At 43.5% G+C, this 25,590-nt stretch overlaps 3 protein-coding genes and 1 long non-coding RNA gene across 24 annotated transcripts in view; 2 read left to right on the top strand and 2 right to left on the bottom strand.

Annotated features, from left to right (window-relative positions):
- Positions 1 to 1,776: 1,776 nt before the first annotated feature.
- LOC108650728 (purine nucleoside phosphorylase) lies at positions 1,777 to 5,897 on the top strand. Of its 4 annotated transcripts, none has more exons than XM_018099989.3 (3): positions 1,778 to 2,214; positions 4,541 to 4,612; positions 4,901 to 5,897. In XM_018099989.3, the coding sequence occupies exons 1-3, from the start codon at positions 2,093 to 2,095 to the stop codon at positions 5,754 to 5,756; spliced, it is 1,050 nt and encodes a 349-aa protein (XP_017955478.1). In that variant the 5' UTR covers positions 1,778 to 2,092; the 3' UTR covers positions 5,757 to 5,897. The 4 variants fall into 4 exon arrangements, with proteins under 4 accessions (XP_017955481.1, XP_017955478.1, XP_017955477.1 ...); XM_018099988.3 differs by having other exon boundaries at positions 1,779 to 2,214; positions 4,538 to 4,612; XM_018099992.3 differs by lacking the exon at positions 4,541 to 4,612 and having other exon boundaries at positions 1,777 to 2,214.
- An 885-nt stretch (positions 5,898 to 6,782) lies between these two features.
- Svil (Supervillin) overlaps positions 6,783 to 25,590 on the bottom strand; it is a 123,772-nt gene continuing 104,964 nt past the window's right edge. For 14 of the 15 annotated variants that reach the window (XM_089259422.1, XM_089259420.1, XM_018099941.3 and 11 more), the window contains 8 exons: positions 20,783 to 20,978; positions 20,562 to 20,711; positions 10,857 to 10,998; positions 10,281 to 10,803; positions 10,065 to 10,222; positions 7,980 to 10,010; positions 7,671 to 7,918; positions 6,783 to 7,609 (listed from right to left, as the gene is read on the bottom strand). In XM_089259422.1, coding sequence (XP_089115548.1) covers positions 7,370 to 7,609; positions 7,671 to 7,918; positions 7,980 to 10,010; positions 10,065 to 10,222; positions 10,281 to 10,803; positions 10,857 to 10,998; positions 20,562 to 20,711; positions 20,783 to 20,978 — 3,688 coding nt within the window. In that variant the 3' untranslated portion in view covers positions 6,783 to 7,369. Of the gene's footprint in view, positions 7,610 to 7,670; positions 7,919 to 7,979; positions 10,011 to 10,064; positions 10,223 to 10,280; positions 10,804 to 10,856; positions 10,999 to 11,380; positions 11,539 to 20,561; positions 20,712 to 20,782; positions 20,979 to 25,590 lie in introns of those variants that run through there. The other variant, XM_018099956.3, reaches the window with a different exon arrangement.
- LOC108650731 (uncharacterized) lies at positions 13,647 to 17,238 on the bottom strand. Of its 3 annotated transcripts, none has more exons than XM_089259450.1 (2): positions 17,137 to 17,238; positions 13,647 to 15,535 (listed from the first exon to the last, which is right to left on the bottom strand). In XM_089259450.1, the coding sequence occupies exon 2, from the start codon at positions 15,363 to 15,365 to the stop codon at positions 14,373 to 14,375; it is 993 nt and encodes a 330-aa protein (XP_089115576.1). In that variant the 5' UTR covers positions 15,366 to 15,535; positions 17,137 to 17,238; the 3' UTR covers positions 13,647 to 14,372. The 3 variants fall into 3 exon arrangements, with proteins under 3 accessions (XP_089115576.1, XP_089115575.1, XP_017955485.1); XM_089259449.1 differs by having other exon boundaries at positions 17,040 to 17,200; XM_018099996.3 differs by lacking the exon at positions 17,137 to 17,238 and adding an exon at positions 15,774 to 16,282.
- On the top strand, positions 21,463 to 22,229 carry LOC115561899 (uncharacterized). Of its 2 annotated transcripts, XR_016196687.1 has the most exons (4): positions 21,463 to 21,504; positions 21,581 to 21,729; positions 21,816 to 21,981; positions 22,036 to 22,229. It is a non-coding gene; the product is annotated as an uncharacterized LOC115561899 (long non-coding RNA). The 2 variants fall into 2 exon arrangements; XR_003980009.2 differs by having other exon boundaries at positions 21,469 to 21,729.

The raw sequence follows: 25,590 nt of genomic DNA, 5'->3' as shown, positions 1-25,590 counted from the left end.
TGTGTGGAGAGATTAGGGATATACTTGCATTTCGTTACAAAATGTACACAAGCATTTTATAGGCGTGCAACGACTGCGTAATACTCGCTTATGCAATGTAAATACTTTTTAAATTTCAATATGTCATTCTGGTATTTTTAACAGTCAAACTAAATGGTTTAAAATACTTTAAATTTGTGGTATTTTCATTACTTTTGCAGTTTTATATTTAAACTATTTTTTATACATATAATTCCAAGCATCAAAACCGATAGACCCCAATTTGATAGAAAACCAATATACTCCTCTCGCGAAAAGAACGAGTATAGTAACTGACATGATAGTTGCATCTTAAATGAGTTATCGTGTTGTGCAACCTTTTCTTCTTTGATACTTTCCGATTTCTCTCACAGATTGAGTTAGGAGATAGCTAAATGAAAATCTGTCTCTGGAATTTCTTCTTATCAGTTTGGGAATTTTCCATGCCTCGCGCTTGGCCAGCCAATCGATCGTCTGCTACCTGCTGCCCTGGTCAGAGACCACAGCTCTCAGTGTTGATCAACTCTTGAGGAAGTTCCAAGAACATAGCACATAGCCGGGAAAGTACATTTATACGAACTTTATTATCAAATTTACTAGGGTGCGTGTGATAACCGTGTTCAGTCAGCAAGCAGCTTTAGCTTTTCGTAGGAATCGTATTTTTCCAATGATTGCACAAAGATTAATAAAAGTTGTTTACTTGAAATGCAAATCGAAATCAAACGGACAAATACAATAAATACATCACGATGACGTCCATATACATGCGTGAATATGTATTTTTATGCCCCCCTCGAATCGGAATTGATAACCCTGCGAATTTCAGTTCAGTTAGGAACTGAATTAGTGTGTGTATTTTTTTATTGTTTGTAATTAGAGTTCTTTAACTTAACCGTTTAATCATGTTATTTATAGCTGTTGCCAGGTAATGCCAATTGCAGCTGCAATTATATACATACATATAATCATCCATATATGTATGTACATATGTACTTTTATATGAGCTTTCACTGTTTCAGGTCTTATCAATGAATCGAATGATTTCAGCATTAAGTAAAATTTTTATTACATATTTATTCGCCTTGTGTCCAAGCACAGCTTGTGAGATAAGAGCGGAACAGACTAATAACAATAACAAAAATAGCGTGGGGCATGTGTAAAACAATGTTTAAAAATAAAATGCTTTTTATTTGGATTTTTTTCATTTGCAATCGACATTTGTGGGAGGGAGTTCGTGACAAAGCCGCCATTATTCAATTTGAAATTTTTGTTTAATGAATTTTTAAACATTTGTCACATAGTTTCAATCACTAACGACTCGCGAGTTTCTGCTGCAATATTACTTTGATATTTAGTAATGCAGTTTAATCTAATCTTTTAATTGGTGATATTATTTTGGCAATTTCCAATCATTAATTGGTTTTATGAAGCCGCTTATCGACTAGGGAGGCCTGTTTACTTATCTTATTCTTTATATATTTTTCTATTTTAGTTTTCCTTGTTATTGTTTAGAACTTTATTAAATTTTGTCCAATTGAATCAGTTTAAGAGATTCGATTCCGGTTTGTGCCTCTGACGTTCATATAAATAACAACGAGCCATAGCTGAGGCAGCCGCAGTCGCAGTCGCAGTCGCATCGCCGATCCTAAATTGAATACTTAACAATAAACGTCGACGCCGACAGCGACGCGCACAGTGACGCCAGCAGCGCAGCTGGCGCGGGCAGCGTGTGTCGACTGCGGTTTAAAAGGTGAAGCGTCGCTGACGACGCGACTCAATTATCAAAGAACAGTCGAGCAGGCAGGCGCAGCTAGGAAATTAAATCGAAACTGAAACTGAAACTGAAACGCGAAACGCGTAAACACAATAAAAATAAGGCAAGAAATCGCGACACTTGAACGAGATAACAATAGACATTCCACTTGTCCAACATAAATTAGTTGAATTTGTTTATAATCAATCTAAAAGCGGCGCTAACTAGTTAACAGCCAGTTGAGATACAGCAGAGAATCTCCGAGTTGTGCTAAAGCATTTATATAACGTTTGCTTATCTGTTGAACAAATACGCTGAAACATGACTGGCTACAGCTCCAAGAACGACGTGGCTACGGCCAATGGCAAGCAGAATGGCAGCGGCAACCAAACCGTGGAGAACGGCAGCAAACCCACGGCATTTACGCCCCAGGGGAATCATGCGTAAGTAGGCAATGGGGAGCGGGCTTTAGGGGCTTCAGCTAGGCCTGGGCATAGCCCAGTTACATATTTTATCAACATAAAAGTGCAATCAATAATATTACCTTTAACTGTGCGGAGCCTATCGTTGTCAGGGCTGACATCATCACGGTGTTGACCAAGCTATTATTATTGTAGTGCTCAAGGGCCGGGCCACCGGACCACCCCAAAATCAATAGAAATCCAATGCCCCTCGGGTAGGCCTTGATTTCGGCATGTCGTAGTTGGCTCCAAATTTACTTTTTATTACTCCAAATTTTCCTGTTGCCTGTTTGATACACAAATTTTTGATCGAAAATTCTACGCTGGGGATTGGTTTGCGGCCGCATTTCTTTATCTTGCTCTCAGTCGGCAGAATGTGTTCGCGCGATTGCTGTAACAACAAGGGGCCTGTCAGCAGGACCAGGGAGGGCAATCCCTGCGAGAAGAAAGCTCAGAAACAGGAGTCCGAAATCGTAGTGCCGACGCCACAGAGTTTGCTGTAAGTTAAGGCCAGGGAAGTCCCTCAGACTTCTCCCTTACGGAGCCCGAAGTAAACTTCGAGTTCTTTCCCTAGAACACCCAAACGTATGATCAGCTTCCTCTAGCATTTCTATATAAATATACATATGTATATTTGTATATCAGGTCTATTGAACTCTGCTTGATCTTGCCGTTGATATTTCGTGGTCCGCAGCCCAAACATAAATTAAGTGATTCCAGAATACCAAATTACTGGCAATAGGGTTATCAATTTGCGTTCGTTCGCGTGCTCATTAAGAAACCATCTTCGGCGATTACGATTACGCAAATGACGTCGATAAGGCTTGTGGGCTGGAAATGCTAATGCCCCCAAAGCGGAGCGATACGAACGGTGCTCAGCTCTGGCGCCCACTTCAACTAAATTGTTGATAAACATTCCTTGCCAATTGTGCGTAGAGCGCGTTCTGACCCAGTTAACCGAGCGCTGCTCTCGATTGGCCGACAAAAATGGGCGTGTGCTGCGATCTTGACATAGGCCTTTATCTGTGTATATACATTATATGAATCAACTAAGCTTTTCAGTTACAAGTGGTAACGCGATAGAGCCAAGTGTAGATTGTTGTTTTGTTTTTGTTCCACGAACTTGTTGAGTTTTAATCTATTGATTAGAATTTAATGAGCAATTGTCTGAAAATTATAGCCAAATGTTTAGCTCTAGCACTTTCGAATCGAAAGATATATGTATATACCATTCAATATAGAGTACCCTCTAGTATATATATTTGAAACAGAAGTATTTACACTTTGGTTAGAGTATTGTCAAGTCAATCTTTACATTCTTCTTAGTTTTCAAACAGGTTGCAAAGTTTTGCGCCTTTGCTGAAAATGTTAAAACTTTTTTGGCTTTCAAAGAATTTGTTCAGATCGTTTGATATATGTTATATATATGCAATACATTTAGCATAGCCGGTTTCAATTTAATTATTTCACATTTTTAGCTTTGGCAAATTAAGTATTATAATTAAGTTTTAATTGCTAGAACACATGTAAAATCAAAGCGTTTTGTTAGATCGCGTTCTTGCTTATACACTGAACCTATTGAAAATGGAAATTTGGGGTATTATGTATTTGTGTTTATGTATGTAACAGGCTGAGCCTATTCAGCAAAGTATCATGTAGTCTGAGAGTCTGTCTCTTCTTCTAGCTAGACATCGCCTTATATTAAGTTAACAATAAATCTAATAGATTGTTCAGGGTATATCCGAGACGAGTACTCCCAAGTAGAGCACTTTTACTTGTTTGTTTTGACGATGTTTTCAACAATCGCGTGACGAAATTTATACTGCAATTTCATGAGCTTGCCTGAGCGATTGACTGAGAGAGATAACCCACAGCCAGATCGATGTGCCCTACGCCCTAATCGCATTACATGCGGCATACGAAAAAAACAGCACAAATTAATAAACAATCTCCGTCTGGCAAACACGTTTTTCAGACTAGTGAAAATGATTCGAAAATAGAATTTTTCCGCATCTGATAAGCCTTCAGTCTTTCCTTTTCATTATACATTTTGATTGGGCTTTAGCTTGAAATGTAGACTAAAACTTTAAACTTGACAAGAGATGTAAATGGTTAAGAGGCATTAGAATGCGAGGTCTGCTCAAAAAATAATTTTTCTTTCGGAAAATGATTATTACTTAGTGGAATCACATAGTCTTACTTACCATGTGAGCAGTTGGGGTATATATCAGCATTAATTTTGATTTCTACACTTGAGAATATATATATAACAAACATAATTAAATACTCTTTCAATCACTTGCAGCAGCAGCGAAAACAATATTCAATGCTCCCTAACGTCCGACGAGTTCCGGGCTGTGAATTTGATGCGCCAAGACATGTTTGTAGACCAATTTATATCTGATCTTTGTGTGTGTCACTGTCTTGTCACTGTCTTTATCACAATCGTGCACGCTCACAACATATTTCACTTTGCAAATTTGTTTACCATCTAACCAATTGTAATTGTATTTTGATCGATAACAGTTATGCAAGAAGAATTGTTCACAATTCTTTTCAGTTGATCGTCTTTTGTTGTACCCCTCAGTCATTTCAATGAACTTTATGCATGTATTATTCTATTCTTTTGTAACGATCCTCTAGCTAATGCTTTATGTGATGTTTTCAGGTATCCCTATGAGGTGATCCAGGAGATCGCTGACTTCATTGTCAAGGGCTCCGGCATCCGACCCAAAATTGGCATCATCTGCGGCTCTGGACTTGGCTCTCTGGCCGATATCATACAGAACCCCAAGGTCTTTGAGTACGAGAAGATCCCGAACTTCCCGGTTTCCACAGTGGAGGGACATGCTGGCCGACTGGTCGTTGGCACCTTGGAGGGCGCCAACGTGATGGCGATGCAGGGCCGCTTCCACTTCTATGAGGGCTACCCGTTGGCCAAGTGCTCGATGCCGGTGCGCGTGATGAAGCTCTGCGGCGTTGAGTATCTGTTCGCTACGAATGCGGCGGGCGGTATTAACCCGAAGTATGCCGTTGGCGACATTATGCTGATGCATGATCATGTCAACATGCTGGGCTTTGCGGGCAACTCGCCGCTGCAGGGTCCCAATGATCCGCGCTTTGGGCCCCGCTTCCCCGCCCTGGTCAACTCTTACAACAAGGATCTGATCAATAAGGCCATCGAAATCAGCAAAACCATGGGCATCGAGTCGAGTGTCCATGTTGGCGTCTACTCTTGCCTGGGCGGCCCCACCTACGAAACCATTGCCGAGCTGAAAGCCCTTCGCATGATGGGCGTCGATGCCGTCGGCATGTCGACGGTGCACGAAGTGATCACGGCCCGCCACTGCGACATGAAGGTGTTCGCCTTCAGCCTGATCACCAACAAGTGCTCCACCGAGTACAGCGACAAGAAGGACGACGAGGCCAGCCACGATGAGGTGATGGCCGTGGCCAAGAACAGGCAGAAGACTTGCTGCGAACTCGTCTCTCGCCTTGTGGCCGAAATTCAAAAGACAGCGTAGACCACTATTCGGCTTTTAGAAATTTTTACAAATTAACAGTCTAAGCTAAAATATAGTTATTTAAATATAAGTATATGCTTAATACGTACTTTTAGAAAATGTTTAAATAAATCTAATATTTTTCTGAACTATATATGACGAGAGTTGTAAAAATGCATATTAACCAGACACTCATTAATCTCGCATTGGCTCGTAGATGTTCGAGAAGGTATACTTGAACATCTACTTGAGTTGGGAAATAATTGCTGCGATATAGAGCCAAATTTTAAAGATTTACAATTTGCTCGAAATACGGTAATTGAAACACACAAAAAAGAACATAAAAAGTGCAGGCATCAGTAAATACTGAGTCATCAGAGGTAAGCGACCGCATTAAACCAAATCATTAAAAATATTATTTCTCTTTTCAGATTAGAGCAGCGCTTCGGCTAAGCGTTCATCAACATCATCATCCCCGATTGCATATTGCAATTTCGGTGAAGTATCAGGCCCACAGAAACGAGCTGTAGGGCTAAAAACGTGTCTTAACAGTACAGTAACAGTGAGCTGTTAAAATGTAAAATTTGCAGCAACAGCCCTCTACGGTATGCAACGATATTTTATATTTCAAGCAACAACGATCGAAATATAAAATATCGTTGCATACCATAAAGGGTTGTTGCTGCAAATTTCACATTTTAGCCCTCTACGGTATGCAACGATATTGTATATTTCGACCGTTGTTGCTTGAAATATAAAATATCGTTGCATACCGTAGAGGGCTGTTGCTGCAAATTTTAAATTTTAACAGCTCACTGTTACTGTACTGTTAAGACACTTTTTTAGTCCTACAGCTCACTTCCTTGGGCCTGACATTTCATCGAAATTGCTGTACGAGTTTTGGAGAGTGAAAAATGATAAATATTTATATATTGAACTCGAAAAATGGCTCTTCTTATAGACCAGGGCAACACGAATCCAATGAACCTAATAATCTCCTCTTAAATTATAAATTAAAACATTAAGTAAAATAATAAAACCGATATTTGTTAATTTAAAAATTGTATTTGTTCAGTAAAAGCTAAATAATATAACATAAAATTGAAACATAAAAAATACATATGCTAAAATGGACAAAAAATTGTGTATAATCAAATTTTGAATACATAATAATAAAAACTATGAAGATACGAAACATCGTTCGTATTTTTCTAAAACTTTTCCTGTTGGCGCTCTTTAAAATTAAACAATCGAAATGTTGACTATGTACTATGCGAAATCAAAGCACATCAACTTATTATGTACAGGGTAAGAGTATTAAATTCTAACGTTTATTGATAGTTCAGTGCAATTTCATGATAATCTTTGTGCCGCCTGCAAACATATTGTGCCGTTATCATAAGATATAAATGTGTGTATGTAAATACCATGTATATATACGTTAAGTAAGTGTAAATTACGAGAGTATATAGAGATATGCGCATGGGTATGTCATGTGGTAGCTGTAAATAGTCCTGGTAGAGTACACAATGTTCGTACATAAAGAGTTTTACGAAAATATTTGGTTGCAAGAGTAAGTGCTTTGTGATTGCGTTCACTTAAAAGTCTATATGGTCACATAATAGTAGTCTCGCCTAGAAGAGGCCGCGCTCCTTCTTCAGCTTGGTCTGCTTCCACACGGGCAACTGATCGAACTCCGCGCGACTCACGCCGAGCGCCTGCTGAAATTCATTCGTGTTCAAGTAGAGCTCCAGGCGAGTGGGCTCGATGCCCTCTGGTAGTGGACGAGCCTTAAGCACCTCCAGCGGATACTCGGTCTGGGTCATTTGTGCGAGCATTTCACTAATCGACATAGGCACATCCGTGCGACCATCCTGTAATACGCATAGATATATTTAACATAAGCAAATTGAGTAAGGTTGAGAATTGGCTTACCTCGATGTTGATTTCACGAACATCGGCACGCTCGCTCCAGTTGGGAAAGAGTGCCCTGAAGGCCACTGGCTCCAGGCCCGCCCAGACAACGTGGCCCTTGACTCCATGGAAGGCAACCGCCTCGTTGTCGCCATGCTTGGCACGCCAATAGTCGACGGCCGTTTCTAGAGCGGCTCGTCGCTCTGAGATCCAACGGTTGACACCCGCACGGTTGTCGTTCGTGGGGCTGCTGCGATCCTCGTCGTTGACTGCAATCAAAGAGACATTAGCATGCATACTCAAATGCTTAGATCTGACTTGGCGACTCACTTTTAATGTCCTCCAGTGGCCACCAGCCCATCCAGAGCCACAATTCGTCGCCGTCGTCGAGCAGGAATATAGTCGGCTGGCGAGCATTGTAGAGCTGAGCCTGTGAGAACGGATACGGGGACTGCAAGTCCTGGCAGCGCAGCGGATCGAGCAGCTCGTGGGCCGTAAAGACGCCTTGAGTGCTCGAGAAGTTGAACATGCGCAATGTGTAATCGTAGCACTTGGTTGACTTCAGCAGGCTACCATAGTCGTGCTTCTCTGCGAGATTAAGCGCCGTCTTGCAGGCATCGCTCTCGGCACCCTCCTCCAGCTCCTCCACTGCGGCACTCGCACAGTCAAACATGTCAGCCGGCAGCTGCTCCACGAGCTGCTGTGCAGCCGCCAAGACGACGCTGCGGGTGTGGCTGGCGCTCTTGCAGCCGTGCCAGACGAGCACCTGTCCCTCGGTGCCATGGACAAGCAGCATGGAGCTGCGCGAGCGCAGCTGGCGTGCATCGCACTGGACTTCCTTGAGGATCGATTCCACTGGCAGATTGCCTTGCAGCTGGTACAAGCGCCACTCGGATCGCCTGGCCAGGCATTGTGCCTTGCGGCCCTGGTGCTGCCACAGCTGACGGAAGAGTCGCACAAAGGCGGTGTTCTCCTCGCCTTGGGCCACGCGCATCTGGGCGCCCTTCTCCTTGTCCAGCTCAACGGTCAGCAGAGCTGCGGCGCCCTTCTCATTGGCGCTCGAGTCGACGCCCTGCCAGGTGAAATAGACGCAGCGATCGCGGCCAACAGTGCTGCGATTGGACACCTTGCCACTCAGCTCGCGCACTGTCACCGAGATCTGATATATCCAGCGCACGATGTAGCTCTCCGTGGAGTAGAAGTGACCGTAGGTCTCGCGCGACTCGGCCGCATCGAAGTTGAACTCGTGGATTTGCCACTTATCGATCGACTTGCTAATGATGTCGAAGTGGCGCATTGTGTCGTTGTCGTAGTAGAAGTTGCCACGCCCCAGATTGGCCAGCTCAAGCACCAGATTGGGCTCCTGATAGGGCTCGCCCTTGTGCAGGGCTGCACCGTTGAGAGCGCGCACCACCTGCACGCCGTTGGCCAAGTAGTCCTTCTCGAGATCCTCGCGCTCCAGCTCTGGCCAGTCGCTGAACTTCTCCTTGAACAGCACCGTCTCCATATTCTGGGTAATCCTGCCCAGGACGCACCATTCCGGCCGCTGAGGGCAGCGCTTGGCGTACTTTGTGCTCTCGCGCCGCCCCACGATGCTCGCATAGTTGATCGGATTCAGATAGCACTGGGCATAGTCTGCCGCATCCGGGGCATCGAAGTGCTCCTGGGCGAGTCGCATGGCCGCCCGCTTGTCATCCGTGCTCGCATTCTTGCCGTTCCACACGTACAGCTCGCTGCCAAAGTCAAAGACCAGCACCTTGCGCGTGTCGAGCATCTCCACCTTGGGTATGCAGCCCCAGTACTTGTCGAGGGGCACAAGGGCATCGTTCTGGAACTCGTAGATCTTGTTTGTCTCGATCAGGCTGCTCTCGAACACATCGTCCTCGTCCGCATGCCCAGAGTCGGCAATCAGCGACTGCTGCTGCTGCTGCTGCTGCTGCTCCGATTCACCCAGCAGCGACCAGAACTGCCGCCATTCGCGCTCGTTCACGTATTTGCCGTCGGTGAGGATGACCTCCTGTGTGGCGGTGCAGCCCAGATCCTTGTTCTCCACAATCGCGGCGCAGATCTTCTTGCTGCGCGAGATCTCAATCACGTTGGCGAACGAGCCCACGTAGCGGAACAGCTGCGTGCCCGCGACCAAGATGAAGCAGTCGCCCCGATTGAGCGACACCTGGGCGGGTGCCACCAGGCGCGTCTGCACATGCGTGCGCCCTTTCACGTGCAGCAGCATCAGGCGCTTGTAGGGCACCCACACCTGCTGCAGGGGAAGCGACGACGATCGCAGCGCCACCGACTTGAAGTCCTCGATCGAGGCGAGGCCTGCAATGGCCTCTGCTGCCAGATTGCTGCGCTGTCCATCTGTCGGATTGAAGATGATTAGAAAGGATAATTCAGAAATATGTCAGCACTTACAGGACTCCAGCTTGAGGCGTCGCAGCTCACGCTCGGCCACGCCCGTCCTCAGCTCTGTGTACTCGGAGCAGATGTCGCTGCGCGCGGCCAGCGTCTTGAGCGGATTGCGTGCGGCGCGCCGGCCCTTGGGGCCCTGAATGTTGCGCTTGCTAACCAGGCTAAAGAAGCAGGAGACGGAGATTAAACTGAATTCAAACTCAAGTGAATAGGCCTTACCGCTCCGTGGACTTGATGTCATCGAAGGCGCTTATCTCCAGCTCGACTGTCTGTGCGTTCGCTGAGCTCTTGGCCCGCTGACCGCCAAAGAAGTTCTCAAAGGTCTCGGCATCGTCCGAGCGCGGCACCTGAATCCGGGCGCCCACATTGGTGGCTGCCTCGGCGCTCTTGTTATTGGCCAGCTCCTTGTGCTGCTTGGCATTGCGCGGCGAGCCATCCGAGTCGGAGCCGCTGCTGCTGTTGCTGCTGCTGCTCTTGTTGCTGTTGCTGCGCGTCAGCGTCACATTCTCCTCCTCCTGGACGCTCAAGCTGCGCTGCACTGCCGTCGGCTTTGTGGCGGGGCCCACCATCATGGAGGGGCTCTTGGCCAGGCCCAGCTGGGGCTGGTTGGCGCTGCGCACCTCCAGCATGGGGCACTTCTTGGCCGCATCATTGGGCAGCCGCTCGAACTGCAGCTCGACTGGCGACTGCTCCTTCTTCTGCAGTCGGCCAGCGACTGTGAACTTCTTGGCATCCGTTTGCTCTGCAAGCAGTTCATTATAATAAGCTGAGCTCAGCTGCTGGACGGGGACTTACCTATGCGCTGCTTCCACTTCTCAGAGTTCGACTTGAGTTTGCCCAAACGATCCGAGACCTTGCCGCCCTCGAGGCTGGCCACGATGAGTGGCGATGGTGGGAGTGGCTTATCCGAGATCGATTGGGCCAGCGAAAGTGATTCCTGTGTGAGCACAAAAAAAAAAACAATTAAAGCCCAATTAGTACCGTTTTGGCCATTAGGTAAATGACGCGTGGGCGTTGAATGCGAAAAACAGCAACAAAGCAACACGAAAAGATAAAACAAAATTTCACACAAAATAAAACTAGAAATTTAAATGAATAAAACGCGCACATTGGCTACAAAAATGGTCATCAATCAAACCATTTTTGGCTGCTACGAGTTGGCTAACATTAATAAAGCTTGGGTAATTCCCAGTCGAGGGCATGACTCACACCTGCCGCCTGGCCTGCCCAGGGCCGACTAAATTGGTTACTTAGTTAGCAGGCTCGACACTTGGACAAAGAGCTGAGAATTAGTAAGCCAAAACTTCAAAGCGTTTTACCAGTTTCCCTTTTTGCATTGCGCACACAGCATTCGAGTCACACCTTAAAGCCAAGTTAATTGATTAGACAACAAATTCAAATTAAATGCGCCGCTATCCAATCTCTAGAGCTGTTTACGGCGCGCCACGGGATCTGTGACTGAGGCGTACTCATTGCATTGCCCGTAAAGAAATAACAACAAACAACAAAAAACACTGAGCTACTGCGCAGTGGAAGGTGAGACAGGTAATGATAGCTGTAAAATAAATAGCCCAAAAGAGAGGCAGAACAACAGCCAGACATAGATAGAGAGAGAGGGAGAGAGAGAGAATGAAGATTAGATATGAGCCAGCACACGTTGAGTTATCAAATAGCCCAACTGAGAGTGGGACAGATAAGATAAGATAAGCAGGATATTCTCTGAAGAGACACCAAGAGAGAAAAAGAGAGAGAGAGAGAGAGAGAGAGAGCAAGCTTAGAGCATAACATACTTCTCAGACTGTTTACTTTCATTCGATTTTCAAGTTTAAGCCACAAATTAATTGTAAATATCACATATTTATGTTCGCTCCACACTAAAGATAGCCGCTGAGCTCAGGCCTAACGGCTGTTTGTATTGCCGGCACAATAAATCATTTGCTATCGTCATATATTGTTTATCATAAAACTCAATTGAGAAATTTCCAATTATTCGCAATGCTCGTGTGATTGAGTAAACAAACGCTTTGTTACGCTCACACAACCTTCGTAGATCGTAGTAGCGAATCGAATCGGAATTGGAATAGGAATTGGAATTCTTCTGAGGTTGATCGCAAATGCGTCATCGGCAGAGCAGAGCTAAGTTGAGCTACTACACGGCTTTGTGGTCTGAACGACGATTGCTCCAGCCGTGCGCGCGATGATTCATCGGAGGCATTAAATGTGATAAGCCGCAATAAAAAAGGGTCAACTCCACCTAAAAGGCGAATAAATTAAAACAAAAAACAAAGACAACAAATTTTTGGCATGGCATGACGACGTTTGAATACGCTTTGCATATGCCTTATACAAATGATTATTCCAATCGATATTTTTGGTCAATGAAATCAATGCGAAATCAATATTTAGGCAATAGCGCTTAGATGATATTCCCTAAGCTGGCCAACACGTTGGCCTTGAAATTTTTGCATACACCCACGTAATTAAATGATTTTGTAAACTAACTGCCTCAGCACTCACTCACTGGGGGCTGTGTCCAATTGGACCAGCTGCAAGTGATGCACAATGAAGCCCCAATCGACTATTGCAATCGGCATTTGTTGTGCTCGATGCACAAACAGACTGCAAAGTAAATTTACTTTAAAGTGGCGTAAATGGAACAATTACCTACATTACATTACGCATTACACTAAAATAGTAGTAGCCGAGGCACTACTATTTCTAGGGAAATTTACAAGATTTGCCTGTGGAAGAAAACGTAGCCAAACTGATTATTTCCAATAGGAATTTCGGCTATCGATGAATAAACAGAACTGAAACAGAATCAAATTTACCTAGTTTCTATGGAACCTTTTGTAATTGTGCATCGAAATAGTAGCTGCTGCAGTACTATTCAGTACTATTTTAAGGTCTACTACTATTTTAAGCACAACTACTATTTCGCCTCTGTAAAACTTTCATCCGTAATAAAACTCTTTAGCTTGGCAGCAATATCAAGCAGCTTGATTAAACAAGAGTATTTAAATGGCAATAAGAATTTGTTGTTGCTTCACTTTTATTATCAGTAGTACAAAGTATAATCATTGCTGCTATTATATCTTTCGCAACTATGCCATACGTTGATCTCAAGCAGAGTCAAGAATTCTTTGTGCAGCAATTTCAGTTGATAAGTTTTGCTCTTTTGTGTCCAAGTTGAAAGGTATTTGCACTCTAGCATCATAAAACCCACTCTAGTATATAGCTATATATAAAGAATTTGATTAATGATGCCATATATATACATATCTATCCATCCATATGGTATATATCGATTAAATTCGCGCATTTCAATCCAAGAGAATTAATCATGACAATAAAAGCCCAAATGCCACTCGACTGAGGCAGAGGCAAATTAGTTTGGCTAGGAATAGATCGTTTCAGTTGGGTTCTGTTCTGCTCTGTTGGAGGTGCAAAACAGGCGGAAGACTGAATGTTTATTATATAAAATAAATAGCAGCAAATTGATCAAAACAGCTGCTGAGCAAAGATGAAATATTTTCAGATTCAAATGCAGCTGCGACAAACATAAATTAAATGAAATTCTTACAATTGATTGTTGTAAACAATTTATTTATAAAATATGCATACTCTTGTATGTGTGTGTGTGTGTGTGTGTGAGTGAGTGTGTGTGAGTAAGACATAAATAATACTAACTACAAATTCGTAGTCAAAGTTTTGTTTAATAAGTACTTTAAGCATTTTAGTACTTTGCATATTTATTTGTCACTTGAGATAATTTGGTTGGGTTTTTGCGTAATTCAATTACAGTTACATCCACAATGACAATAGTAATAAATAATAATAGTTATAGGCAACTGAGAACTGAGAACCAGAATAGCGACCAGGCAAGGATGCGATACGTTGAGCCCAAGGACTTCAAAGTCCATGGAACTTTATATATATATATACAAATTCTATAGATCAAATCTAATTGGCTAATGTTAGATATAATAATATTCATAATAATAATAATAATAATTGTTATTGATTTGATTTTGATTTGCTTAAGTTTTCATTAATTAAACAAACAAAATGCAACTGGCAAAGGCTAAGCAGCAGCCAGGGAAATGCGGGGGCGTGGCCTTATCGCAACTGTTTTGCTGTGAATCAGTGAAAGAAGCCATTGATAAGTGGGGCAGAGAGATAATCAGAGTGAGAGTGGGAGTGAGAGAGAGGGAGGGAGAGAGGAAGAGCTAAGCAAGCTGTTTTCGCACATGGCACGAAGATGATCTACTGCAGATAATCACTCGATAGTCTGGATAAGCTCTTCCCATCTCAACTCGTTTCCAGCTGCTGCAGCGTCGTCTCGTTCACGAACAGCGACTCCTGCTCCTCGTTGAGCAGATCGGTTATGGAGTAGGCGGACAAGGGCCTCGAGAATCTACGCTCCGACAAGATGTCGTCGATGCAGGTGATCGGCGAGAGGCTGTTGCAGTCGACGGGCTCCTCGGCGCTGCGTGCGATCGCCTGGAAGATGTCCTCCATGCTGGACTTGAGGCACAGAGCGGGCGGCTCACGCAGCAGCACAGGTGACGGCGGCTCTGGTGAGCTGCAGAGCGGCGATGCAGTCGAGGGCGTGGCTGAGGTGCCCAGGCTGCGTCTTATGGCCGGCACAGGCATCGCAGTCATCGGCTCCCAATCGTTGAGCCTGGATGACTTTTGTGGCTGCTGCTGCTGCTGTTGATGTTGTTGTTGTTGCTGCTGTTGCTGTTGCTGCTGTTGATCCTGCAGCTCCTGCCACAGCTGCATGGCATGCTCGATGTGCTGCATCTGTGTGGCAATGCTGCCCTTGCGCGAGACGCAAGGCGTCGTCTCGCTGGAGCCCTCGCTGGCGCCCAGCGATCGTATGTCGGGCAGCGTCACAGGTGTCACACGGCTCACCTGCCGCGTCGCATTGCCCGACTCGAACATGCGCGCAATGTTGGTCACATGGTTGTGCTTAATGGACGGCAGCTCCGGCTTGTTCAGCGGCTGCTGACGCTTCGGGTAGACGCGAGTCACCGGCTTGCGTTGCTTCGCCTGCTTTGCTGGCAGCTCCTGCGCCTGGACGCTGGCATGGGCGTGGCAGCAGAGCTCAGGGCCATAGCAGCGATGGAACTTGTGACGATTCGCTTCGAAGTCAGCGTCCGCGTAGCGTTTCATGCGCATCAGCGACTTGGGCACCAAGGTGAGCAGCACGTAGGCCACCAGCAGGTAGGGCAGGTAGTTCAGCCACTGCCAGGCTGTCTCCAGATACGCTTGGTAGTCGGTTGTCATTGTCATTGCCATTGTTGCCGGCCAATGGAGTTACTCTCTCTTTCTATCACTATCTGCAATTGCCTTTCTACCGTTCGATTTCGCAACTATTTATTAACTGTTTCCGCTAGCAAACACAATAATTCTGATATCGTTTTTTCAGTCTTTGATAAGCGACAGCTTTACTATGACATCAGCGAACACTAAATTTAAAGAATCAAATAAAATTAATATATTTTCAAAAATATTTTTTATATTTTTAAAAATATTTTATATATCTTTAAAAATATTGTAAAATATTTTATTTATATTCTTTATTTTATAAATCTCTCCAGTGCAACTCAAAAATATTGCAAAAATCTGCCAATCAAATATTCATTTTCTACATTTTTGCAATATCTTTACGGTTGTCCTTTCTCTTTCTCGCACGCGCGCTCACACCTTTCGTTAAGTGCTTTCTGTTGTGATTTGCAATCGGCCGTCGCACTGTTTGTCCTTATATTCATGCATATATGCAAAAACATATTCCAACGCTCGTTTTAGTATTTTTATCTTGGACTGTCTGTCATCTGATATCCGCGCAAGGCTGTCTTTTATTTATTCTAGAATTCTTTTATTTTGCTTTATTTATTTTGAATGTTGTTTTTGTTTTTATTTTTGCGTTTGCTTTTTAGGCGCGTTTTGCATTCCGACGCACCCAACGGTCGTTCTCTTCGGCTTCTCGTCTTAAATTTAACTGAACGAACAACAACGAACGCAACTTTTATCAAGCTGCGCGTCGCTCTCTGTGGACTTTGCTTTCTCTCCACTCGCTGGCCGCTCTCACGTTCTCTCACAGCGCGACGCAGTGTGTCTTCTTCTGTGCCTTATGATGTTTGGCTTCGTTGAGTTTCGGTGACAACGTCGTGAACGCGTCGTCGGCTGCTGCGGCTGCGGCTGCAGCTGCACTTGCGCACTTTGGCTCGAGAATTGTAGTAGTCGGGTTCAAATTGGAGCATCATCAGTCTTATTGGTAATTTATACACAGGTCAAAGCGCATGTGTGTGTGTGTGCGTGTGCATATGAATATCTTCCTTTTTGCATGCAAGCAGTTGGTTTCCAATTGGAGTGCTTGATTATGCCGTTTAGCCTTAGCATTTTGCACTGATTCTGTTTAACGTTCAGTTAGAATGCTCATATTGTTGTAAATGAATTCACTTTACGCTCTGTTTCCATATATTCGCATTAGTTTTAGTTTATTTCGTAATATTTCTATTCAGTTTGCCGATGAGAAATCGTGCATTTATTTTTAAATTATTACGTGGGCTTCGATTTGTAATAGTCACAAAATGCGGGCAAGCGTAATACGGCGCATAAGAAAGTTCTCAAAGGTGAGTGTGTTTGTGTGTGTGTGTGTGAGTATGAGTGAAATGACCAGCCTTGAAATACATTATTTATCTTAATATTTGTCGTGAAATTTGTGTCAACGTTTCACTACGGCAAATGCAAATGCAAAATTCAAAATGCCAAATGCCAAATAATATGTTAAAAATTATTTATTTGACTTTATATAATTCGCTTCCTGTTGCGCCGCATTCGACAGTTTATGCAACTTATTTTCGCAGTCAGGAAACTACTTCACATTACTTTTTATGCAATCGGAGCGACTGCGAGTGCGAGAAAGAGAGATAGACAGTTAGTGAGCGAGAGAGTTCAATTTACACACACGTCAATATTTTGATTTGCCGCTTATCAAATTGAATGTCAATGGAAAACGAGCAGCAAAAGCAAAATAATGCATAACAATAATAGCAATGCTAATAACAATAGTCGAATGCGAATTTTGCGAGTTGCGAAGCGCTCGCCTTGGAGTCGCGGCTCGTACTGCGGCAGCGCTCAAATCGGCGAGCAACAAGTTCCGATTGCAGACTATCAAAGCCGGCTTTCAAAGTGTGAGTGAGAGAGAGAGCGGGAGAGTGAGAGAGAGCGGGAGAGTGAGCGCAGCGAGTCAAGTGCTGTTGTCGCAGGCGACAGACAATGAAAACAGACTATTTAAATTAAACCGAGCGCAACCAGGAGAGATCACAGGCTGGCGAAAAAAGAAAGACAGAGATGGAGAGAGAGAGAGAGCGCGCGAGGGAGAGAGATTGCAAATTTTAGTGACGAAGGGCCTGATGCACAGAAATTTTTGGATAAATCATGAAGAAAACATGAATCATGTCTGTAGCAATCTTTCAGACTGATGGCATATACTATATAAAATATACATATATTATATTATCGTATATGTAAGATGATGCAAGGCTATAAAGTCGGATAAATAGTCTGCTTATCTTCAGCAGCACAGAAATGTGCAAAAGAACATAATGAATCACATAAAGACACCAAAAATAATCAGCAAGGCTGGTGGGGTGGGGCGGGGCAACGCAGGGAGGGGCACATGAATGCGACCCAACTTGCTTGTAAGAACTTTTTTCTATAGACAAAACAAAAACAACAATATCAACAACAACTAGCTACTGTCACTGCGTCTTGGCGAGGCATGGACTAATGAACAAGTACAGCAGATCAGAGCTAAGCAGAAGAAGAAGAAGATGAAGAAAAAAACAACATAATCGCACAACAGCAAGCGAACAATACACGAGCATAATAAACTACCCAAAAGGAGGGGCGAGAGATGGGGCTGCTTGTATGTAGAGATAAATGTATGTGTATGTGTGTGTGTGTATTTGTGTGTCTGGGCAAAGCAGCAAGTATATCAAATTCAGTAAAACAATTTACAATAGCTAGAGGAAGGCACTAGCAAAGTCAAAGGCAAAGGCAGAGGCGAGGCCAAGCCCAGTTGGTTGTTGGGGCCTTTGCTTGGCAGATGAGCACGTTCAAGATCAAGCCACAGATCAAATGCAGCAGCCACAGCAGCTGGACCCAACCAACAAGCCGCAGCAGCAGCAGCATCAAGAATTACAACAGACCCAATAGTCAGGGGCAGGGCGGCGGGGCGTATGTGGTGTACACTGTACAGGCAGCAAGTCGGCCCAGGCTGCCTTTACAGAGAGACGGAGGCACATCTAGAGGCAGCAAGCTAAATGGAGTGGAAGCCACAGCTCAACCCAAACACAGCCCAACAGCCGCCGCCTTCAGTTCCATCCTTTTTTATTTGATAATTGTTGTTGTTGTTGTTGTTGTTGCTGGTTGCTGGCTGCTGCCCACAAGGCAAGTTTCGATAGTAAAAAATGAAGAAATGCAAGTTGGCAGGCAACTGCAGCAGCGTAGGCCCTCCATAAAGTTGCGCTGTCTTAGATGATTATGATGATATGCTTAGCGAACGTGGCCTGATGATGAATGCCACTTGATTATTATGATTCAAATCGAATTCCCTTTAAGAACTGTGAAATGTTAGCCTTCATTTTGTATACCTAATTCGACTCCTATATATAGTTTGATATTGCTCATATATTTAATTAGCTCAAGCTGGATGAATTAGAATTGGAGTACAGCAAACGCTAATAGCTTTAGCTAAAATTAGTTTAAGTGCCACTATAACTGCGCAGTTTATAACTAATTCTGATTCACTATGACTAAGACTAGATTAGTAGAAGCAGTGATTAGCAGCTGAAGCCATTTCTATGCCCAAACCTAATCAAGCCCGAAACATAATATAATCTTTGACATAATCTACAATAGAGACTGATTCATTCAATAACTTTTCATTGACTTTCCAATGGCCTTGCCCCACTGTCACAAGTGTGGCGCAGGCGTCAAGTGCTTCAGTCTCTAGTTATGTACTATATACACACATACATACATATTTCTATCTATATTTACATCTTTAGCTGCTCTTGTAGGCAACTCGAGCTTCAAGAAGCGTGAACAACGCCAATTCAAAACTCATTTGACTCGTGCCCACATCCCCTGGGTTAGATCTTTCAAAACAGTTTGACATGAATTTTGCCCAGAAAATTTCTCCCAAATCTTTGAAGCCACAGCCGTATATAGAGTCAAACAGGGGCAGCTGTTGACGTTGATTATGATGATGCCCAAAAAGGCGTGGCCAGCGTAATTAAATGTGATTACTTGTACATTAGAGTACAACAGACTGTTGGGAGCGAGGGCGCGAGGGAGGCGCTCATAAATGTATGTTTTGAACACCCAACAGACCCGCATAATTATAGGCCCCGGCGTAAAGCGCGCTTAATAAGGCAAACAGAGAAAGGAGACAATGGGAAAAAGTTCACTCAACTCAGCTTTGGCGGATTTAATTTGAAGTTCAATATATAGATGTTTTTCTTTTTGCAAGTGCTTGGACAAAATGTCACCTGGCCATAAAAAGTACGCCAGGTAATTGGTAATTCGTGCGCGCAGCCGTTAAACGAAAGTAAAATGCCAAATTCAGCACACCTAACCGGGCTAGCAGTAGCAGAAGTACAGTAAAAGCTTCATAACAAATCGGATTGTCTGCCTATAAAAACTCTGGCAAACTTTCTTGACATTCTGCCGAAAAAACTTCTCTATAATAATTAATTAATAAAAATAATAAATATTGATAAATATATATTGTAACTTTTATATTTAGCCATAAATTTTGGTTATTTATTTATGCTTTAACTTCAATCATTTGCTTGAATTTAATTGTCAGCTGTTTTTTTTTTCATACCAGATTCTCTCAACATTCAATATAAAAATAATAGCAAGCAAAAAATCGTAGCATACTTTTAGGCAGCCGCCTAATGGCGCCATCTAGCGTTAGGCAGCGGCCACTGAGTGCTTGGCAAGTAAAATATTCGACATTTGCTTACAATTATGAATGGAAATATCTAACATATAAATGATAATTAAATGAAAAGTATATATCAAAATATTAAAAAAAAATATAGAATATTTTTATAATATATAGATTTAAATCTCTAATATTTAAAGTAGAGTTCAATGTTGCTTTTTTTGTTTGGTGGCCAACTGCAGTTTGCAGCATTCGCACTTTTCGACTAGCTCTCGTTTGAACGCTTGGCTAACAGCCTGCAGCCAGGCAAGAGAAATTAAACTCGAGTTAGTTAGCAGCAAACGTTGCGCATAATTACAAAAAAAAAAAATAAAAAATTGTTGCAAGCGACAATAAGGAAATAGTTTTCACGCAAGTGCGAAAGCAATTGAAATGGCAATAAAAACAAGGCAACGAAATAGGAAAACTCGTTGCCAACAGACCATTGTTGGCACTATAAAGATAAAATAAATCACAAAACTATTCGTACTCACATTGACAAAATTCTCCCGACAAATATCGTCGACCTCATCGCGCTTGCTGATGCGCTTCTTCCAGTCATCCTCGCCGCTCTTCTGCAGCGCGGCCAAGCGATCGGCGATGGAGCCCGTCTTGGCAATATTGCGTTGATCGGGACCCATAATCTGAGAGTAAACAGAAATTGAAGTGCATGCGAGTGTGTGTGTGTGTAGAGTGTGTCAGACAATCAACTCACCTCAGTTTCTACTTCTACTGCAGTGGCGTCGTCTTTGTTGAGAGCTGTATCCTCTTGCTTATCTGGCGGCGATTGCGTTGATGTGCTCGGCTTATCGGTATCTACATGACGCAACTTCACAAACCCACCTGCATTAAGTGGCGGCAGCTGGGGGCCGGCTATGCCCGAGTAACTTTTGCTTTTCGCAATGAGATTGCTGCAAAGAGATAAACACAGAGACAGACTGTTAGAGTGTGTATGTAAGTCGTATCTTACAGATACTCGCACATCAAATGCAACCAGCCATCGACATTCAGCTACACGTTACACGCCCCATTCTATCCATTCCATTAATAACAAACTCGTGATGCAGCACTTTCTGTGCCACTAATGAGGATCAAGCTACCCAGCGCTGATAACTCTCGGAATTCTACAACACAGGAAGCAATCGCCGCTAGACTTTCCAGGCAACTTTCTCTGCTCTTTCACGGGGCAAGGCATATAATTTATAAATGCCAGGAAAGCATTTTAGTTAGATATGTTTTTAATAGAAAATCTTAAGAATAGATTTAGTTAAGCGAATGTTTTTTTGTCACGAACAAAAGGCTATTTAATAAACATCTCAGGCTAAAAGTCACTCGAGCTCTTATGAGTATAATCAAAGTTCACAAGTGCCTCCTATAATGTTCTAAGTATATAATCTAACAGCGTTTAACCTCGCCCCAGACTCTTAAACACGTCTAGTGAGTCAACTCCAGTTGCTTCACAGACTTCTCAGTTCAGCTTCGTTTCATTATAGTCCCTCATTACTCATCTCAGGTAAAGCTAATGTGAGATGAAAATAACATGAAATAAGTAGATTGGATACAATTCGTATGGTCATTAGCTAACACAATTGGCCTGCAACGCGTACAGTTAGCTTTGGCTCTAAGCCCTAGTCATCCAGCAGACAAATGTCGATGCTCAGCGTGAGTGAAAAATAAACAACAATAACAATAACTTACAGTTTTCTTTGATCGCTTCCTACACAATGAGTTACCAACTCTATATGAAGCTAAAGTCTGGTAGATAAGGCTGCGGCACAGTTGTAGAGTCACTGGAGTTGCACAGAGCGAGAGACTGCGAACTGAACGTGGCAAATGTCTGCAGACGATTGAACGTCGCTTGCAACGGCCAACGCAACTCAACACCTGGCCAACAGTGGCTAGCGCCGCGCACAGGTAAACACAAAATCCTGACAGTTAAATTGCATATTAATTTGGAAAATTTGACAGCCTGCTGACAGACACTCAAAGCGGGAGAAGCAGGTCAAAATCTGCCACAAGTTCACCAGGTGCAAAACAGCGGGATAACTACCTGAAGTCACGACCAAACGAGATTGGCAGAAAATCAAGGTTTTCGCAATTTGAATGAAGTCGCAGCAGCGAACGAACGTTTGATAGAGAAACTGAAATTCAAATTTAGATGCAGAATTTGAGGCTGGCGTATCACTGTTTATCATATAAAAATATTGAAAGTATTTTCCTCAATTTTAAAAAGAATTAATGATATAGTAAAGTCTTACATATTATTAATTTTTAGCTAAAAAATATTTAATATTTATAATTATTTTATGGACTAATTTTTACTCGAGAGTTCAATCAATCTTTTAGCCCAATTTCCCTTCATATTATTCGCTACTTAGCCTCTTATTTTCGTTCAGTGTAAATGAAAGTAAAAGCGTAGATAATACTTGAATTGCATGCGCTCACCATATCTGATGGTTCGATGGGCAATGGAGTAATAGGTCGAAGTTCACAGCACACGCGAAGGTCTGGCACACTCAGCTCGGGCTTAGCTCAGCCCAGCTCCTTTCGCGGCGAGGCCTTCCTTTGTTTAAACACTAAATGCACAAATTGATATTGAAACAATTTAGCGTTCAATTAGTTTGAGTGGCCGGCCAAGGTGTGGCCCGTCGGTCCGTTAGGTCTGCTGAGAGCCCACCCAACTCCCAGCTGCTAGCCCAGAAACAAGTTTGAATTCCCTATGCGCTCGGTTGGCTAATGAAGCTGTGAAAAACTATGAAAACTGACAGCAAAGCTGCTAAATGTTATAAATTGCATCATTTGGCTGCCGAGTCGGGTTCGAAATGTTTTGTAATTGAATTATGCACATTTTGCGATTCATAATTCGCAATTAAAATTTATGCGCAACACGCGATCCACTGAACAATGATATAACAAAGTGGATTGCTTTACGAACCGCGCTTAGCACGGCATAAACAATTGCATCTCAGGCACGATGGAGTAAGGCAGGCGCGAGGGTTCCTTGAATAGCAGAGGCAAAAGATCTTCAGCGCGAACTTGAGCAGCTGTCGACGCGGTTTGCAGCAAGGTGAGACTAAAGTGCAGCGCGTTAAGGTTACGGCTCGAGCTAAGTTCGCACTTGTCTAATTATTATGCGATATATTCGATACACTGGTAGCCAGACCGCAAAGCTGGAAACCCAACCGATCGCGTTGCAGCTTACGCTGTCCAATTGTAATCATAGACGAGCACCAAACACACACACACACATACACACGCGCACTCAGTTGCAAAAGATTTGCTAAACTTTGTGAACTGTTCAAGTGCCATCACGCGACTCTTTTGAGTCCACTTTAGCTGAAGATCGCGGCCCAGCGCTTTCCCACGCGGCATTTCATTCCAACTCCTCCAACTTTCCCGAGTTCCCCCCGACCCGCCTCCCTTGAGGTTCGTCATTATGCAAAATTACAACGTCAACGCGATCTTTACATCTTCCGACCTGCCCCACATCCCGCCCCAAGCTCAATTTGCCAGTCGCTTTTGTTCGAGCATTTGCGCATTTAACATTTCATTAGACTGACCTTCGCTCTGACTCTGACTCTGAATTGTAGCTAGCCAACGTTTTTTTTTAGCTTTTTGTTTTGTTTTGGCCACGTTTCAGCATTTCGGCATTTTTATTTAACAATTTTTCAGCCAAATTATTATTAAATTCTATGCATGGTCGGGGTATTCAAAACAAGTTCAAGGCGGCCGATGATGTAAGTATGTGTGCCATAGAATTATTTTTTAGTAACCGTTAAACTGAGGCAAGATAGCTCCGAGCTAGCTAAATTAGCTGGCTTTTAATATTTACATTTTGATTTTATTAGTAGTAGAAAGTTGGCAACATGAGTCCAAGTTGTAGCAACACTTCATTGGTTTTACCCAGCTTAAGCAACATTTTAGTAATGATCTTAGCTACATTTTACTGAAAATTGTTTTTGCCTATATCAAGTAGCAAGCATGTATTTAAGGCTTTAGCAACATTTTCCCCAGCAACATTTGAACAGCTGTTTTGCATTGTTGCGGACAGGCGCAGAGCTGACAGCACGTGCTGCATGCAAACGCAGCAACCCCCATTAGAATCAGACTGCCCACCCCCAGCCCCACTTGGGGTTAGGCCAGACGTGTTTTTGTAGCGTTTGCCGGTTGCCGGGGATACCAAAAACCAATACCAAACAAACTTCATTCTTTGTTTGCTGGCGATAACTTTGACTCTGCAGAGAAACGAGAAGAACGAGAATGAGAGGGAGAGAGAGAGAGAGGGAGCATTGACTGAGTGGGTGTGCCAGCAAGTGGCTAGAGTAGCAGACGGCTCGACTATGAGCCATGAAAATGCATTTTTGGCAAATGTCGGAAACTCCGCACAGACGACAAAGGGAAATATTTCATTCATTTTCAGAGCTGCCCTCAAACCTCCAACTCTCTGCATATTTGGGGATGTTGTGCGTTTGGGTTGTTGCTCCAGCCGTGCCGCACGTGCAACTGCTGGCTGCACTTCAGCTTCATCCACAGATGAGGGCAGCAGCTATTGATTGCCGGCCACTCCCTCAGCTTGGCATAAAGTCTGCGCAAAGACAAAATCTTCCGGTTTTTGGTTTCGTTTCACGCTGGTTTCATGGGAAAATCATGAGTCAACAACAATTTTTGAACGTGTTGACGGGTTTTCTTATGCGACGCTCTCGTTTACCGTTTTGTCTGTCTGTTACAGAACGGACCGGCTGCTAGACACTTTGATAACTTGTTTGATTCGCTGGCCCAGCCCACGCAATAAACATATCCGGTGCGCTCGCTTCGTTCTTGCCTTGGCCGTGACTTAATTGAGTGTACTCGAGTGTATGCCCCCAAGTCGTACTCCGTTCTCTGCCCTTAGCACTCCAACTGGAATGAACTCTGCAAGCAAGTTCAACACAACTTTAAAAAAAACTAAAACAACGGTTGTCGTCGTCGCAGTCGCAATCGCAGTCCATTCAACTGTAGCTCGACCCCCACAGCTGTTTCTGTTCCACTGCCGGGTTGACAGAACCTTTCGCTGACATGTTTGCTGCCTGTGCTCGGTTTCAATCAGCCAGACACTGGGTTTAGCTATTGTAGGATTGACTCCTATCATAAATTTACACGTATCAAAGCTAATTAAATATGGAATATACAGGCAAAGTTTAATTGTAGAGCAAGCCAAGGCGCCACGAAATATTTCTGAACTTTGACTAGAGATTTCAACAGCATTTTGTTAAATCAAACTTAATCTTAATCAAACTTATATTATGCAGCAGATGGCCTAGAATATTACAGAGCACAGTTTGTCGCCTAGGGGCAGGGTATTTCTAAGTTGGGCGCTGGCCAATAAATTATTTGATTTGATTATTCTAAAATATTCTCTGATAATACGGTTCATTAATTTAGATCGCGTTTTTGTTTTGTAATTATATTCCACAATGCAAACAACTCAAACTGAGTGCCGTTCATATAATGATTTGATACACAGAGAGAAAAAGGTAGTAGATA

This window comes from Drosophila navojoa, chromosome 4 (assembly GCF_054131105.1).
Source record: "Drosophila navojoa isolate 15081-1374.11 chromosome 4, UAZ_NAV_1.0, whole genome shotgun sequence".
Lineage (NCBI taxonomy): Eukaryota > Metazoa > Arthropoda > Insecta > Diptera > Drosophilidae > Drosophila > Drosophila navojoa.
Note: the sequence above shows the minus strand (reverse complement) of the source record. Positions and strands in the feature narration are given on the sequence as shown.